The 14,795-nt window shown below is 33.6% G+C and overlaps 1 protein-coding gene across 1 annotated transcript in view; it reads right to left on the bottom strand.

Moving 5' to 3' along the window:
- Nucleotides 1-12,628, bottom strand: part of VWC2L (von Willebrand factor C domain containing 2 like) — a 155,162-nt gene extending 142,534 nt beyond the window's left edge. Inside the window, exon 1 of the mRNA XM_059927393.1 lies at nucleotides 12,239-12,628. Coding sequence (XP_059783376.1) covers nucleotides 12,239-12,628 — 390 coding nt within the window. The remainder of the gene's footprint in view (nucleotides 1-12,238) is intronic.
- Between the last annotated feature and the right edge of the window lie 2,167 nt (nucleotides 12,629-14,795).

The raw sequence follows: 14,795 nt of genomic DNA, 5'->3' as shown, positions 1-14,795 counted from the left end.
GTTTTTTTGTTTTTTTTAAATTTTAATTTCCCTTTGTTCATTTTCAGTGGCTGTGTATTTCTCAAAAAGTATATTGATCATAAATTTTTATTACATCATCACATAATCATTTCCAATATGAATTATTTGAGATATTAAGTTTGTAAAGAATATATATTTCAGTTTTGAGAGCAATCTGTGTTGCATCTCTAAAATGTAGCAATGTTTGCACTCAGATTGTGTTTAGACTAAGAATGACATTGGACAACATTTTTTCGATAGTTTATTAGATTCTTATTTACAGTGATGAAACTTCAATCTTTAATCAGAGTCTTGCCAAAAACAGATTTGCAACAGGGTAACTTGAGCTCTCATTTTTTGGAGTCCTGATTAAAGTATCTTCTACTTTCAATGTGAAAGGCCTAGAGTCTCATTAACAAAAGGAAAATTCTCTGTGATTGTCCTGTTTCTCCCTAAGGAAGCTTTCTAAATCTCAGCAGTCAAAGGTTTGCTATTTTAGCAGACTTTTATTTTTAATGTTGGGAAAAAATTAAAGTTAGACTGAACAATTTTAATTTTTTCTCTGTCCTATTTAACATATAGTGAAAATAAGTGGAGTTTCAGGGAGCTGGGCTGTCCTCTCCTCATACAGAAATAGGACTGAATTTGGTAACCACTGGGAGTTTCTACAATGACTGTGGTAATTCTAAGGCTGCAAAAAAGCACTTTCAAGGCCCACGTTTTCTTTGTTGTTGCTTTTAATTTGTGTTTTCCTGATGCAGAAATTTAAAATGAAAACAATAACTAAATTTGCAATATTTGCAATATTCCTGGTCAATCCTTACTGCATTCAGAATGTAGGTTTTTTTTTTTTTTAAATAAATAGTAATGCACCTTAGATGCACCCTTCTTTATTGCCATGGGAGTTTTTTAAGTGAAGCCAATTGAGCCACGTAAAACATGGAGCAGGCAAAGAATTTCCTAATTTTCAAATTTCCAAATTTCCTAATTTGCTAATTTTCATGTTAGCAGTGTACTACATTTCCGTCAGAAAGATATGAGACTTAACATGAAATATTTCAGAGTTATAATTGAACACGTATTCCAGAATATAGGATGTGCACACTCAAATGAAAAATAAGCCATCTCTATCACATTTCTTTCATAATGTCCATAGTATACTCATGGAATCCAGGCAGGTGTAAGAGAGCATTAGAATTAGAGTCAGAAGCGTCCCTTCTTGTTTATAACATGAGAATAAAAATATCTTAGAACTAAATCATTCAATGAAGGAACAAAGATGCAAAATATTTCATAAAATTGTCAACAATTATTTGTATTTCCCTCAGGCACAAATCTGGTTGTGTCACTTCCCTGACTCAAGCCATGTGGTAATTTTCTACTTGGTCCAGGCTTTGCCCCAAGCTCCTGAACCTGGCATCCACATTGTGAGTGGGTGCTACACTCCCTTCTCTCTCTTATCTCTCACTTTTTATCCTCTCTATACCCTCTGCTCTGGCCACTTGGGTTAACTCACTTTTCTCTGAACGTGCTTTCCGTTGACTTTTGCCAATTTTCCTGTTTTGTCTAAGATGTTTTCAGTGCACTGAAATCCTCACTCCTAGGATCTTCCTAAGCTCTTCAGACTGAATTATTTCTTTCTTCATATGAGTTCCTAGAGCAATCAGCCCACGCCATCTGCTATTAGTGGTACCTGTGTTATTCATTTTGATAGACTAGGCGTACGTTGAGGGTCTTATACATTTTTGTACATCCCCCACCAAGACCTATCGCCTCTCTACATGTCAGAGACATTTAGGACATCTAATGGAATCAAACCATGGATTATATAAGTTGACTTGAAAAGATGTTAATGAACTTAATAAGTGAGCAGACAATATACATATTTTCATTTATTAATATAATAAGAAATATATCTATTATATTACACTAAATGAAAAATACCTACTTGTCACACTGTCAAAGGAGAGCAGATGGAATATCAAAATATGACATTTTTATCATCTTTGCTTATCTATTTCATCCGAGAATTCTCAGTAAGTGGAAAGTTATTAAATTATTATACATCAATGCAAAGAGCAAAGCCGTACTCCTTGGAGACAAATGTGCAAAGAGACTTAACACGTCTGCTGTTAAGTATGTATAATATACTTAAAATAGGCAAATTTAGATGCCTTTGAAGATTTACACATGTGGAAAGACATCCCCGAGACCACCTACAAATGAAGTAAAACCTATACCTAACAGTACCCAAAGAATTTGTAACTTTGAAGAATGCGGGTTACATGAAAGTACAATTTGAGGGAAGTAGAAAGGGAGGGAAGAAGAAGAATTTGATCCTAGATCAGAAGTTGGCAAACTTTTTCTACAGAAAACCAGACAGTAAATATTTTTGACCTATTTGGGTCATATAATCTCTGGAGCAACTACTCAGGGCTGGATTGCAGCCTGAAAGCCACTATGCACAATACATAATGAATAAGCATTGCTATTTTCCAATAAAACTGTACTTATAAAAACAGGTGGTGAGCTGAATTTGGCTAATGGATTGTAGTGTGCTGATCCCTGTCTTAGATTTTTGGTTATATGTAACTGGCATCATCATTATTATTTTGAATAAGTCATTGTCCATTTAAATTGTTTTATGTAACACAAATTAATAAATTACCATAAATAACCACATTAACTGCAATTTTGGAAACTTTAATAAGGACCAGGCAATAAAAGATAAGCTGAGATATATAGATTTTTATCATTAACTGCCCATCAGAGTCAGATAAAGGAATAAAGGATGATCTTGGTCATTAACAAAATACTTCTTAAACTGTTTCATTGAACGCTTATGAACTTTAAGATGTTAATAGATGTTCAGAGAAAAAGTATTCTGCTGTTACATAAATCTGTGAAATACTGGACTTAAATACAGGTAAGTAGTAATAGTAGTAAAAATGTCAGATAACTTTTATGAATCCCTTATTGTGTTCCAAGTAGTTTTTACTATTATCTCTATTTTAGAGATGTCTGCACTAAGACATAAGAGGTAAAGTAATGTGTGCCTGGGTCACTTAGCTGGTAAGTGGTAGAACCTACTGTAAAATACAGTTTTCACCATACTGTTGAGCTCTTAGCTGTTGAACTGTGTACATACTGACTCTCAAAGCTTTAAAAAATGTTCAAGCACTGTTAGTATATATTAATATATACATTCAAGCAGTGCACATTTCCAAGAGATAGTAAAGGACGCATCATTTCTCAAATTTACTTGACCATGAAAAAAAAAAAAATCCTTACTAAAATTCCAGCTGATCATTAGAATAATCTGGGAAACTTTAGAAAAATATAAATTTAAATCATTTCAGTTGGCACTGTTGGCATTGAAGAGAGAGAGGTCAAGGGATGTGAATTTTTGCAGCATTCTTGCCTTAGATGATACTGATCATATGCCAGTTTAGGGATATCCTTTTGTTCTAATGCCATGCAACTAGAGATTTTTGTATACTCCATCCATTTTTCATACTCCATTCCTGTCATGTAGTGAGAGGTGGGAGTTTGCAGAGTGAAAAAAATCAAGAACACAGGTCCTCAGTTCCTAAAATCAACTATATGGCAAGAGCAGCTAATTTAGTTCCTTTGTTACTTCCTAGTATAAAGTAGTCTCCGTGAAAATAAATAGGCAGTGTTTAATATATTATAATTTTATTTTGGCCTATATTGTTTGGTTTAATTACAGAATTTTTCATTTTTAGACAAAGGAGCCTCTTTTTGTTAGAGCCTTTGTAAACCTAGGCTCCTTTTGCAAATTGTCCTCTATCTATGTCAAAGACAGATTTTAGATATGGCAATATTTTATTGTTCTTGTCTACTCGTAACTCTGGGTTGTCATGGAGCTAGGTCCTGATATCACATTTCTATAGACAATTGGATGAAATAAATGTTTGCATCCAATGTATTTATTGGAAAGGAAGATGCAAGTGAGCATTAAACCTGAAGGCTTAAAATGTAGATAAAAGACCACAGGAAAGAAATATATTTATATTGCCTTTGCAAATAGTAAGCTATGCCAGCCATTGTGGTGTTTTTACTAAGTTTCTGTTGGCCTTTGTTTTATCATCTGTAAAATAAGTTCAAAGTTCTTTTCCATATCCAAAATTCTGTTGTCAGCTCTTAAGAATAGGAAGGACTTAGATTAAAAAAAAACAAAAACCCATAATGCTTGCCTTTTATAAATAGAACTTGTATAAACTCAGATACTAGAAATCCAATCCCATGCCAAGAAATAACAATCATAGTCAAGGGTCAATATTAAAACAAAATGATTTCAAAATCCCAACCAAGTAATGTTTAATTAAAAAAAAAACAAACCACAAACTTTTGAGCAGTCAGAATTGTTAATTATAAATTGATATGCAAAACTTTAATTTTCAAATTCCCAATACTATTAATTCTTCATAAGACATATGATGACATTATTGTATCCATCCTATAGATAGAAGGATTAAAATTATTTGAGTTTTGTTCATGGTCTCATGACATAATAGGGAGGAAATTAAGAGTTGTGTTCATTGGATTTGTATCCACTTTAAACAAATTTATACAGTCATAAAATAATATCATCTAAAAGCTTTTTCAGGACATAAATGATTTTTTTTGTCACTTTAGTACTTTATTCACTCTTTTCGTGGTGTCATTAAATTCTTGCAAAGATGGCTTTATTGTGATGTGGTGTATAGCAGGCTGGAAGCAAGGAAATCAACACTGGTGATATGTGAGACTGAGATTACTGATGCTAATCAGTGGTGATTAATAGTCCAAAGTACAGACTCTAAAATAAGCCAGTCCCCAATTAATAATGACTAAGGCTTGAGAAAGATCACCAGGATAAGCAAACCCACTGATCACTTCACATCGCCTCTAGTTATTTGTTTCAAGCTCTTCCTCGAAAGGTTGGCAAAATACAACTAAAAATAGACCAATAGTTTTTTCTTGTGCTGTCCTTCATAAAACACACTGCCTGATATATAAATCAAGCTATAGGAAAACAAAACAAAACAAAAATATTGTCAGGGAGAATAAGGAGGAGTAGAAAAAGATTTTCTTAAAGTAAGAGCATTTCCCAGCTCCCTCAAATTTCACACACATACACATACAACGCATGTATGAAGCAATTTCAATTTAGACTGTATAGATTATAGATTAATACACAAAATTTGCATAAAATATGTAGACCTAATTTATGAAATAAGATATAAGAGACAGAAGAAAACATGCTTGTTAGTATCACACCATTGACTAATTACGTGTTTTGGTGAGTAAAACCACAATTAAAAATAAACAGATTTCTGACATATTCAGAATCTTGTACAATTAAAGTTTGGAGGGGAGACTACCAGGTCCCTCTCTTTTCAGGTTCATCTTCTCACAGTATTGGAGAGTCAGTAAGGAATGGACAGCGAAGTCTACACACAGCTCATGACTGACCTCAAGTGTGAGGTAGTCACTAGCAGTGATAAGCTCCGCAAATCTCAGATGTGGCCACAGATCAAACACCAATCTCCTGGTGTGCCCTGGGAACAGAAGGCCACACACAAATCTCTGTAGTCATGCTTATCACACAGTTATCACCATTAACGGCAGCATCTTGCCATACGAAGGACAGCGATAAAAATCAGTGGGTGAGTCTATATATAACTAATCAAAGGGCCAGCTGACCATCAAGTCTCTTAAAATTTAAAGCAAGAGACTTTTTCAGACTATTTCATCCTTCAGGGGTTAACTTGGAAGCCATTTATTCCTACAATTCTAATCTCTCATTTTAAAAAGTGTTGAGGGTCATTTCCAGTTCTCATCGGGGCTTTTGAAAAATTATTTCAAAAATCTGGTCTGTTTTCTAGATTTAATGTAGTTTTGTAGAATTAAAACATGTCAAGTGAGCACAATATAAAAAGAAAGAGAAAGGTTTGAGGAACTTTATAAAGTTTTAACAAAATTGACTTCTAATCTTTGAAACTGGTCAGACATTATACAAATTGAGCAGAGGCTCCCTAGTTATTTACAAAGATGGACATCCCCCATTGAGAATTATCCACTTTGAGCGTGTTTGTTGTACAGGCTGAGGGCTGAGCTCCAGAGGAGCAACTGTCATTACTGATTAAGATTACTTAATCTCTGTTATTTTGTAGCTACTTGAAAGGAAAAGCCATTCTTGAATTCACTCAAAGGCAGTTTCAATATTAACAACTACAGCATGTTCCACAAAACAAAAACTGCATTTTGCAGAGTCAGTGATTGTGGAATTAGTCTTTTCAATCTCCCAACAAAGACCTCAATTATCTTTGTTGTATGAAATTATGATGTTTTCTAGGACTTTCTTTGGATGAAATCTTACAAATGCCCCTGTTTGTTCCATTAATCATTTGTTGAGAACTTGTATATCCTCTCTTGGGAAAAATATCTTTAAAAATCCCACCCATATTCTTAAAATTCACCCATTTCTCTGTTATTAAAATAAATACAGAGGGTCAAAAAATAAAAATAAAACAAAAAAAACCCTTCCAGTTGTTAGGATGAAACTTTCACTGCCTTGCCTCTCATATTTCAGCAGGACATAACACATTTGATTCCATTTGGCGGCATTAAAATACATACATATATACAATCTTCATACCTCTGGAAAGATGCATTCTGTACCCCTCTGTCCTAGTACAAACATCTTAGTTTCTGTGCCTCTCATAGAAACTGGTGCCATGGCAGATGAGTGGGTGGGGTACAATAAGTTGTATTTCTGCAAGGTGTTAACTATTAGTCCCCTCAATTGAGATTTCTTTACAGACCCCCATTTTTTCCTGTTCTTTCACCTATTTGGTTATCAGTTCCTAGAATGTGTTACTTTCCATTCTTTCTCTGTATTAAAACAAACAGACATAAAAAACAAACAAACTCCCAGTCCTAAATTTAAAAAGCCTTTCTACTCACTTTTACAGATTTAATGTTAGATTTAATGTCCATTAATGTTAATTGGACATTAATGATGGGGGCATAGATTAATGAGAAAGTTGGGAAACCTGTCTTCCTGTGAATGTACCCATTGAAGAGCAAGTCAGTTCTAAACCTTAGTTGGCATCGACATTTTTTATGGGTGTGATGATTTGGCAGAATACTCTGATTAATTTTCTGTCCTCTTTGCTGCTTTCCTCAAGATTTAAATGTTAAATCCAAAATTCAGGGCAAAAACTAGGCAGCTTACCACAGCATGAAAACATGTTTTTTTTTTTTTAAAAGAAGCAACAACATATTTACAAAATGTGCAAAATGAGAAAATAACCACACTGAACCTATTAAAAATAAAAACCAGAAACCTGATCAACTGTCAGTGTCTGAAATAAAACTAAAACACTACAAGTTTTAAAGTATAAAAAAATCCAAAAAGGCTAATTCTAGCTGAGTGAGAGTTATAAAAATACTGAGCAAAATAAGAAATTATTTCTCCATTTAAGAAATTCAGCAATGAGATAGTTATCACAGAGCCAAAGCTGATAGAACCTACATTTCCAATCAAGTTTTTCTGTAGGAAATGCTATTGTAATTTATTATTTATACTTCTTATTTCTCAAAAAGTAGGTTCCAGTGTCATTTTGCCTGAGTACACATAAAAGAAAGATGAGAAAACCTACTATACAATGACCTTTAACTTAATACAATATTACCAGAACACTGGAAAATTTAGAGTTTTCAAAAAGGGTAGAGAGAAATCCATTTTCAAAGCTTGCATCAGTAAGTGTTGAAAAAACCCCAACGTTTATAAATAACATTATTTTTTCCATCAGGTGACACATGTATATCAATTTTTTTTTTAACCACACTAAATGTTTATTTTTTACTGCGGTATAGTTGATGTACAATGTTATAAGTTTCAGGTGTACAACATAGTGATTTACATTTAAATTTAGTGATCAGAAAAGACAGAAGTAGGGACTTCAGTATGTTTCTGTAACTGTATAGAGTGAGACCACACAACTAAAACACTGGATGGTCATTACAACACTTGGGATGGAGATGCAATCCAAGATGAGTATTGGTTAGGAAGGGGTAGGGAGAAGGAGTAGAAAGTAGAAGCAGTATGGAAATATGTGCTTTATGAACAATGCGTGTCATCTTTAGGGGTCCAAAGAGCACTCTTTACCTGAAGCTTGAATGCTTCTCTAATTAAAATGGAGAGGTCAACACATAAACAGAAAGAAATGAAGGCATTTTAAAGGAACTTTTTTTATTCTATGTGTTCAGTTATAACCTGACTCATTTTGTTCACCAAATATATTAAATGCCTGTTATGTGGTTTATATGGGGCTAGGGTTGGGAACAGAGGAGAAAAAAGAAAACACTGTCCCTAGCCTCAAAGGGTTCACTGTCCAGTGGGAGAGACAGGTCCTTTCACTTTATGTTATTGCAGTGTGACAGAGGTGGTAAAGGTGGTGAAGAGTTTATATTCTGAAGCCAGGATGCCTGGGTTTGAATCCTAGTTCTTCTACTTTAGATATGGTGTTGGGCAAGCTGCTTACACTTTGGTGCTTCAGTTTTCTCGTCTGTAAAACAGTGCTAATAAAAGTGTAACCTTATAGTGTTATTATGAAATGTGCTATAATACATATAACGGCCTTAATGGTGTCTGGCTATGATTATTGTCCTTGTTATAATGGTGTGAGACGCAGCCCAGGATACAGAAGTAGGACAGTCAGAGAGGGCTTTGCAGTTGAGATGAGATTTAAATGGAATTCTGAAGCAGTCTAGTAAGACTTATACAGGTGTGTATAAATGGTGAAAAAGTATGGGACAGCATGAGCAAGCACACAGGGAAGAGAAGTCACTGAGAGTTTGAGATACTTGGAGAGGTTGATGTGTAGAATCTAGACTATACTAGGGAATTTAGATTTTTATCCTCAAGACTGCCCTGAATGTTTTTATCCTTTGCATGCTGGTCATCTCCACCTCCCCAGCCATTAATATCTCTTCACCTCTATTCAGTTATATACTTGGCTATAAAGTCATTTTGTTTAAAAAACATATTTAACTAGGTCATCTCTATGTATAACAACCTGCATTTTGTCCCTTGTTATTCTTTAGACTGAATCTAAATATTTTGGCCCAGTACTCAAGTTCCTCTTTCCACGTTCCAAAAATGCTAGGCAAATTTATGTCTCTCTCCTTATAATGGCATTTTAGTAAGATCCATCTTCCTGTTATTCTCATCTCCCTCCTCTCCTTGCAGATTTTATTCATCCCAATCTCTGATTTTGCTCAAGCAGTTTCCTCTTTGGAACTTTAATCTCCCTGGATAAATTTTAATTTTTTAAGGCTCATCTGTGACCATCCTGAAGAAAAAGAAAGTTTGTCTGACCAAACCTCACACCATGTTGATAAGCTTCTGGCACCACAATCCCTTGGTGTTGACCTTCACAATCACACACTTTAGACTTCCTTTTCCCCACTTCTCTCTCCACGTTGTTCATGCCTTCCTTGTGGGTGGAGATTTTGCCTTCTAGATACCTTACTTTCTAATGTATGTACAGTACACCTACAGTATCTTATATATCAAAAAGCCCAATAAATGCTTGTTGGATGAATATATAACATGTAAAAATATCTTGTAATACAACCTTCTTAATAACATGCCAAGATTATTATGTGAAAGTTGCATACAGCTTTAAAGATCAGCTTACAAGAGACAAGAAACTAAATTAGAAGACAATCAGATGGCTGATATTTACTTAGGCATACATAGTTCACATAGATAAGTAGAACATTTAAAAAAAGGTGTTGGAATTCTTTCACTTGAGTGACTTTTAAAATCGAGCTTCCATCATAAAAATGTAGGTGAAGACATGGAGGAATGGAGAATTTAGAGTAAATCCCTGGACATTAGAGTTTAGAAGGAGTGAAACAACCATTTGTTCAATATCTATTGTGTACCAGTCATCACAAGACTGCTAACTTCATATAAATTATCTCACAAAATCTTTCCAACATCTCCTCCCATCAGAAGTAATGAGCTTGATGGCCATTTTGTAGCGAATGCTACTGTGGCTCCAAAATTTAAGGACTCCTTCCAAAATCTTACATCTAAGTGATGAATTTGGGATATGAATCCAGGTCTTTCTGACTCTAGAGTGCTTTGATATAGGCTTTCTTGTTTGAATGTATTTAGAAATAGGTTAAATAACTTGACAATTTTGGACAGGTAACAAACTTTCTTGGTCTCAGTTCTTCATTCTTATTAATGATCTCTAAAGCTCTTAAAACTAAATCCTTGTGAAAAAGTGGCATCTGTTTTCTTTTTTTAAATCACATTGATTTAAAATCAATGATATTGAAAGTCAGGGAAAAAGTTGTGCATATCAACAGATTAAATATTAACTATAGCAGGTACAGATAGTTGGAGTAAAGGAATTACTAACTTGATATGTCTTTATTGTTTGACATGGTAAAATTATTATTACCTTTGAGATAAAATAAAATCTAATAAAAACAGGGAAAACTATAGCATTTTAAGTGGTGAGCTAAGTTAAAAAAAAACCAGTCAGTATCTTTTCTTCTTTTATATAATTTGGTAATCAATATGTAATAATCTCACATTTTATCTTGGGTACTTTTTGTTTGGGCTAGGCTATCTTAAAATGTCTTTTTGCATTCTACTCTAGATAAATATGCATGTTAGAAGAGAGTGACATGATTCTAGAACCATGTCTAGAGTCAATCACGTGTTGAGTATTTGCATTTACTTTTGTTATCCTAAGAGTAAAAGTAGCTAATATCAAAATGTGTCCAATATGTTAAAGACCAGAAAGGTATTAATAAATATATGATACTCAACTATTATTTGATGTCAATAATGGTAATTTTACTAGACTCTCAAGCCTCTTCTCAATATTGTGCAACAAAGTATCATAATGCGTGAAAAAAAAAGTCTAGAATAACACTTATGTGTAAGAAAGTTGAATATGATAATTATCATTAAAATTTCTCTCGTGTCCTGAGGAATCTAGTTAAAATAAACGGGTTCCTTGGGTAAATTAGAACTCGTTTGAGCCCATAACTTGGAATAGACCAAATGCAATGAATTGCCAATACACAGGAAGTACTCTGATCATGATCAGTTAAAACCTTTTTCCACGTATTGACTTCTTCCACCATTTGATTCTTGTAAAGAAGGAAGCTGGGTCAGTGCTAATAACTGAACATTTCTTCTCTCAAACATAAACAGTCTCACTGAAAACTAGCTATATCTTCTTTTGCCTACAAGATTCTGAGCACCTTGTCACAGAACTTAGTTAGGTGAAATGAAAATCTTTATATCAAGCCATCAGTATGACAGAAACTCCAAGGCACAAACTGCCATTACATTTGAGGACATGTTGATATATTAATTTATATCTAAAGGGTTCATACCTGGCTGTAGGAAACACTAATTAAAACTAGCCATTAGAGAAAAGAGACTCCAATAAGAGATAAAAGTGAATTCCAAGTTACTTGAAAATATGACACAAGCATAAAAGAAAGACTAAGAAATACCATGGTACCATGGAGGCTGAAAGGCTGAAAAATTAGTCTTTTTTTTTTTTTTTTTTACTACCTTTTACAAGGGACTATGATAAAAATTCAGTTCTCTCTGGGGTCCTGTAAGTAAAAAAAAAAAAATCTAATGAGCAGAGAACAGAATGGGGACCATGCTCTACAATAAGTCCAATGTATATTCTTAATATAAAGACCACAGCTCAGAAGTGTGTCTCTGTAGCACTTGCATTTCCATACACTAAATAGATAATTCTAGACTATAATTAAATGGCTCCAACTACAGGCTAATAAGCCACACACACACACACACACCCAAAAACTCACAAAATTTAAACATTAACTTAATGGACATATAGCCTTTAAACAAAGTTGTTTCCTTCAGAAAACATATTTTCTTATAACACCAAAGAAATGTTTAAGGGCAAAAATAAAAGATGGTAACATGCTCTAAATACTTCTGAAGGAAAAAGTTATTGTGAAACCCTACAGATACTGATCAACAAACCAATTACCTATTTGTTGACCACACTGGTACTTATGCTAACTGGAGTCATATTTTTGTAAATCAAAGAGAAATTTAAAACTGTGTTTTTCCAACTGTCATTTTAATGTAGTAATCTAAGTATGTGGTGTAAAAAGTTAGTACTCAATAAATAAAAAGGGTAACTCATACCTTAAATTCCTCCAAGATTTTGTAATTTTTCCCATGATAGTCACAAGAGTTTTTCACTTCTTTGCACTCAGGACAGCATCCATTGTGTTCCACTTTAGTACACTTTGGGTGAATTTTAGGGCATTCTGGCTGGTCACAAACAGGTCCATCCAGAGCACAGACACATGGACAGTTGGAATGCCCTGGGAAAAATCGTTCTCCCAACTTGTATACAAAGCCGCTGTCATCCACACACCCTTTCCCTCGATAGTCATCAAAAATCAGATTGTCATTACTGGAAGTCTGGTCACCTTCATCAGCAGGATAGTCTTCATGACTGATGGCAGCAGAGGTGACCAATCCGGGGATGACCAACAGAAGTATGCAAGCTTCATGAATATGAAGAGCCATCCCCCTCCTCAAAGGATTCTGGATGTTCTCCTAATATTAGATATACTCAGCTCCTTCCATGAGAATACAAGAGGGGTAGGCTGAAAAATAAATATTTAAAAAAAATAATTTGACATATATAAAGAGAATATAGATTCATTTAAACCCATGCTCTTAACATGTTTATTTGAGATCTATTTGGAAGCTACTAAGACCTCAAATCAACTAAGTTCATGCAACTATCTACACTTTATTATGAAGTTTGGAGGGTTGATCCTTGGCCATATATGCATTAAAATTGTCCTTTATGGACTTATTTCACCTAGGAATCTTCAGCTTAAATTTACCTTCTGAATTTCAAAGGTCTAGCTTTGTCTAAATTATAAGAAGTGGTTTTACCGAGACTCAAAGGGTGATCTTACTAATAGTTACAAATAACTTGAGAATATTTGAATTCACATTCTCTTTGAATTCACTGATTAAACTAATGAGTGACAGAATGTATATATGTTACAATCATCTGAAAGAAAACTCAAGAGATTAGTGAGAAGACATTCTACTTCTAAAAGAAAGGGAAGAAACCAACAGCTGAATGTAAATTATCATTGGATGCAGCTACTACAAAGGTCTTCTTACTTCTTTATGCCCATAATTGGAGAACAATGGTCTCAATATAGGTGACTTGTTTAAGTGAACATGAATCTGGATTTTGAAACATAGTTAAGAAGGAAAATAGCACAACTATTCCACAGTGAATAAAAGAAAGAAAACTTTAAATAATAAATAAGAAAATGCCAGGTATTGAAAAGGATTTGTTAAAAATTTATTTGTATTATTGTCCACACCTTTATTTTACTCAGGAAGTAAGCTCCTAGTGGGCAGGAAAGATGTATCTGTAAATTATTTTTACAGCAACTTGACTCTAATATTCATGTAATAAATACTACTTGAATTAATTACTTCAACATAAAGTAAATGACATTCACACACTCTTGAAAACATAACTCTTTTTTGACATGCCAAAGATACTTGCATTTAGGTAATTTGCACAAAAATGCCAGTGTAACTGTTTATTGAAGTTTCTTAAAAATAGGGTGTTGCCAATTCATAGAAAATATGCCTTATTAATTTGGTGTTATTGACTCTTGTACACTTCACTTAGTATTAGTGCTTGGTGGGGAGTGTTGGTAGGGGGCTCTTATTTAAATGATCAGAGTGACTAACTCATACAAAGCCTTGGGAAAACTGTGACTTTAGGGAGTAATAGATAAGAAAAGTGTAAAATAGTTCATTTGCCTATTTAAATGATGCTGGCTTTATGCCAATACTGCTAAAATTGTATATAGGACATCTTCAGATCATTTATAAATGTTATTTGTTGGTTTGTTTTCAGATTATAATAGCAATGATAAACCATCGATTTTTAGTCTAACATGCAGATAATTTTAAATAAGATAAAGATAGCATTAGAAAACTTCAAGAACTATTATACTTGCATTTTAAGTTAGATATGCAAATTCTAGTAATAGTAAAATGGAAGGGAGTATATTCATGCCCTCCTTTAAGAGAAAACTGCTCTCTAATATTAGAATTCCTTTTGGGTAGGTAATGATAAAGGAGATGGATTTCTTTTAAAATATGTCAAAAACAGTGAGTCATGACAGAACAAAAAAAAATGCAAACCTATAATTCTACTTGAGAAGGTGGAAGCTCCCTTTGACAAGGCATTTTTTCCCTTAAATTACTACAGAGCCCACAAACATAATATAAGCTTCTGAAAAAGCATAATTTTCCAATTAAAGCATGCATTTATACATTTCCCACATATTTAGAAAGTTTATCTTAGAAGAAAAAGGAGCTATTGTGCTTTCTTATAGTTTTCTAGTAGTATCTGTCAATACATGCAAGATAAGCCATATAAAATACACATATCATTCTGTTTCAAAAGGACATAGAAAATGATCTCTTTGTAAGCTACAGGTAGGCATTAATGTGTCAGGTTAGGGTGAATGTAAACTTAAAGGTAAAAATAGGGATGTAATACCTACTTTATATAAACATTAAGCATGCTTTTATTATATGAAATATATTTTACAATCTGCATGGAGGAAACAAGGTCTTCTTTTCAGTATAAGAAAATTATTTTTTTCAAGAGCATTCTTCTTAATTAAGCTACTCTAGTGCAGTT

Source organism: Balaenoptera ricei, chromosome 7 (assembly GCF_028023285.1).
Source record: "Balaenoptera ricei isolate mBalRic1 chromosome 7, mBalRic1.hap2, whole genome shotgun sequence".
Classification (NCBI taxonomy): domain Eukaryota; kingdom Metazoa; phylum Chordata; class Mammalia; order Artiodactyla; family Balaenopteridae; genus Balaenoptera; species Balaenoptera ricei.
This window is presented reverse-complemented; position numbering and strand designations above follow the sequence as displayed.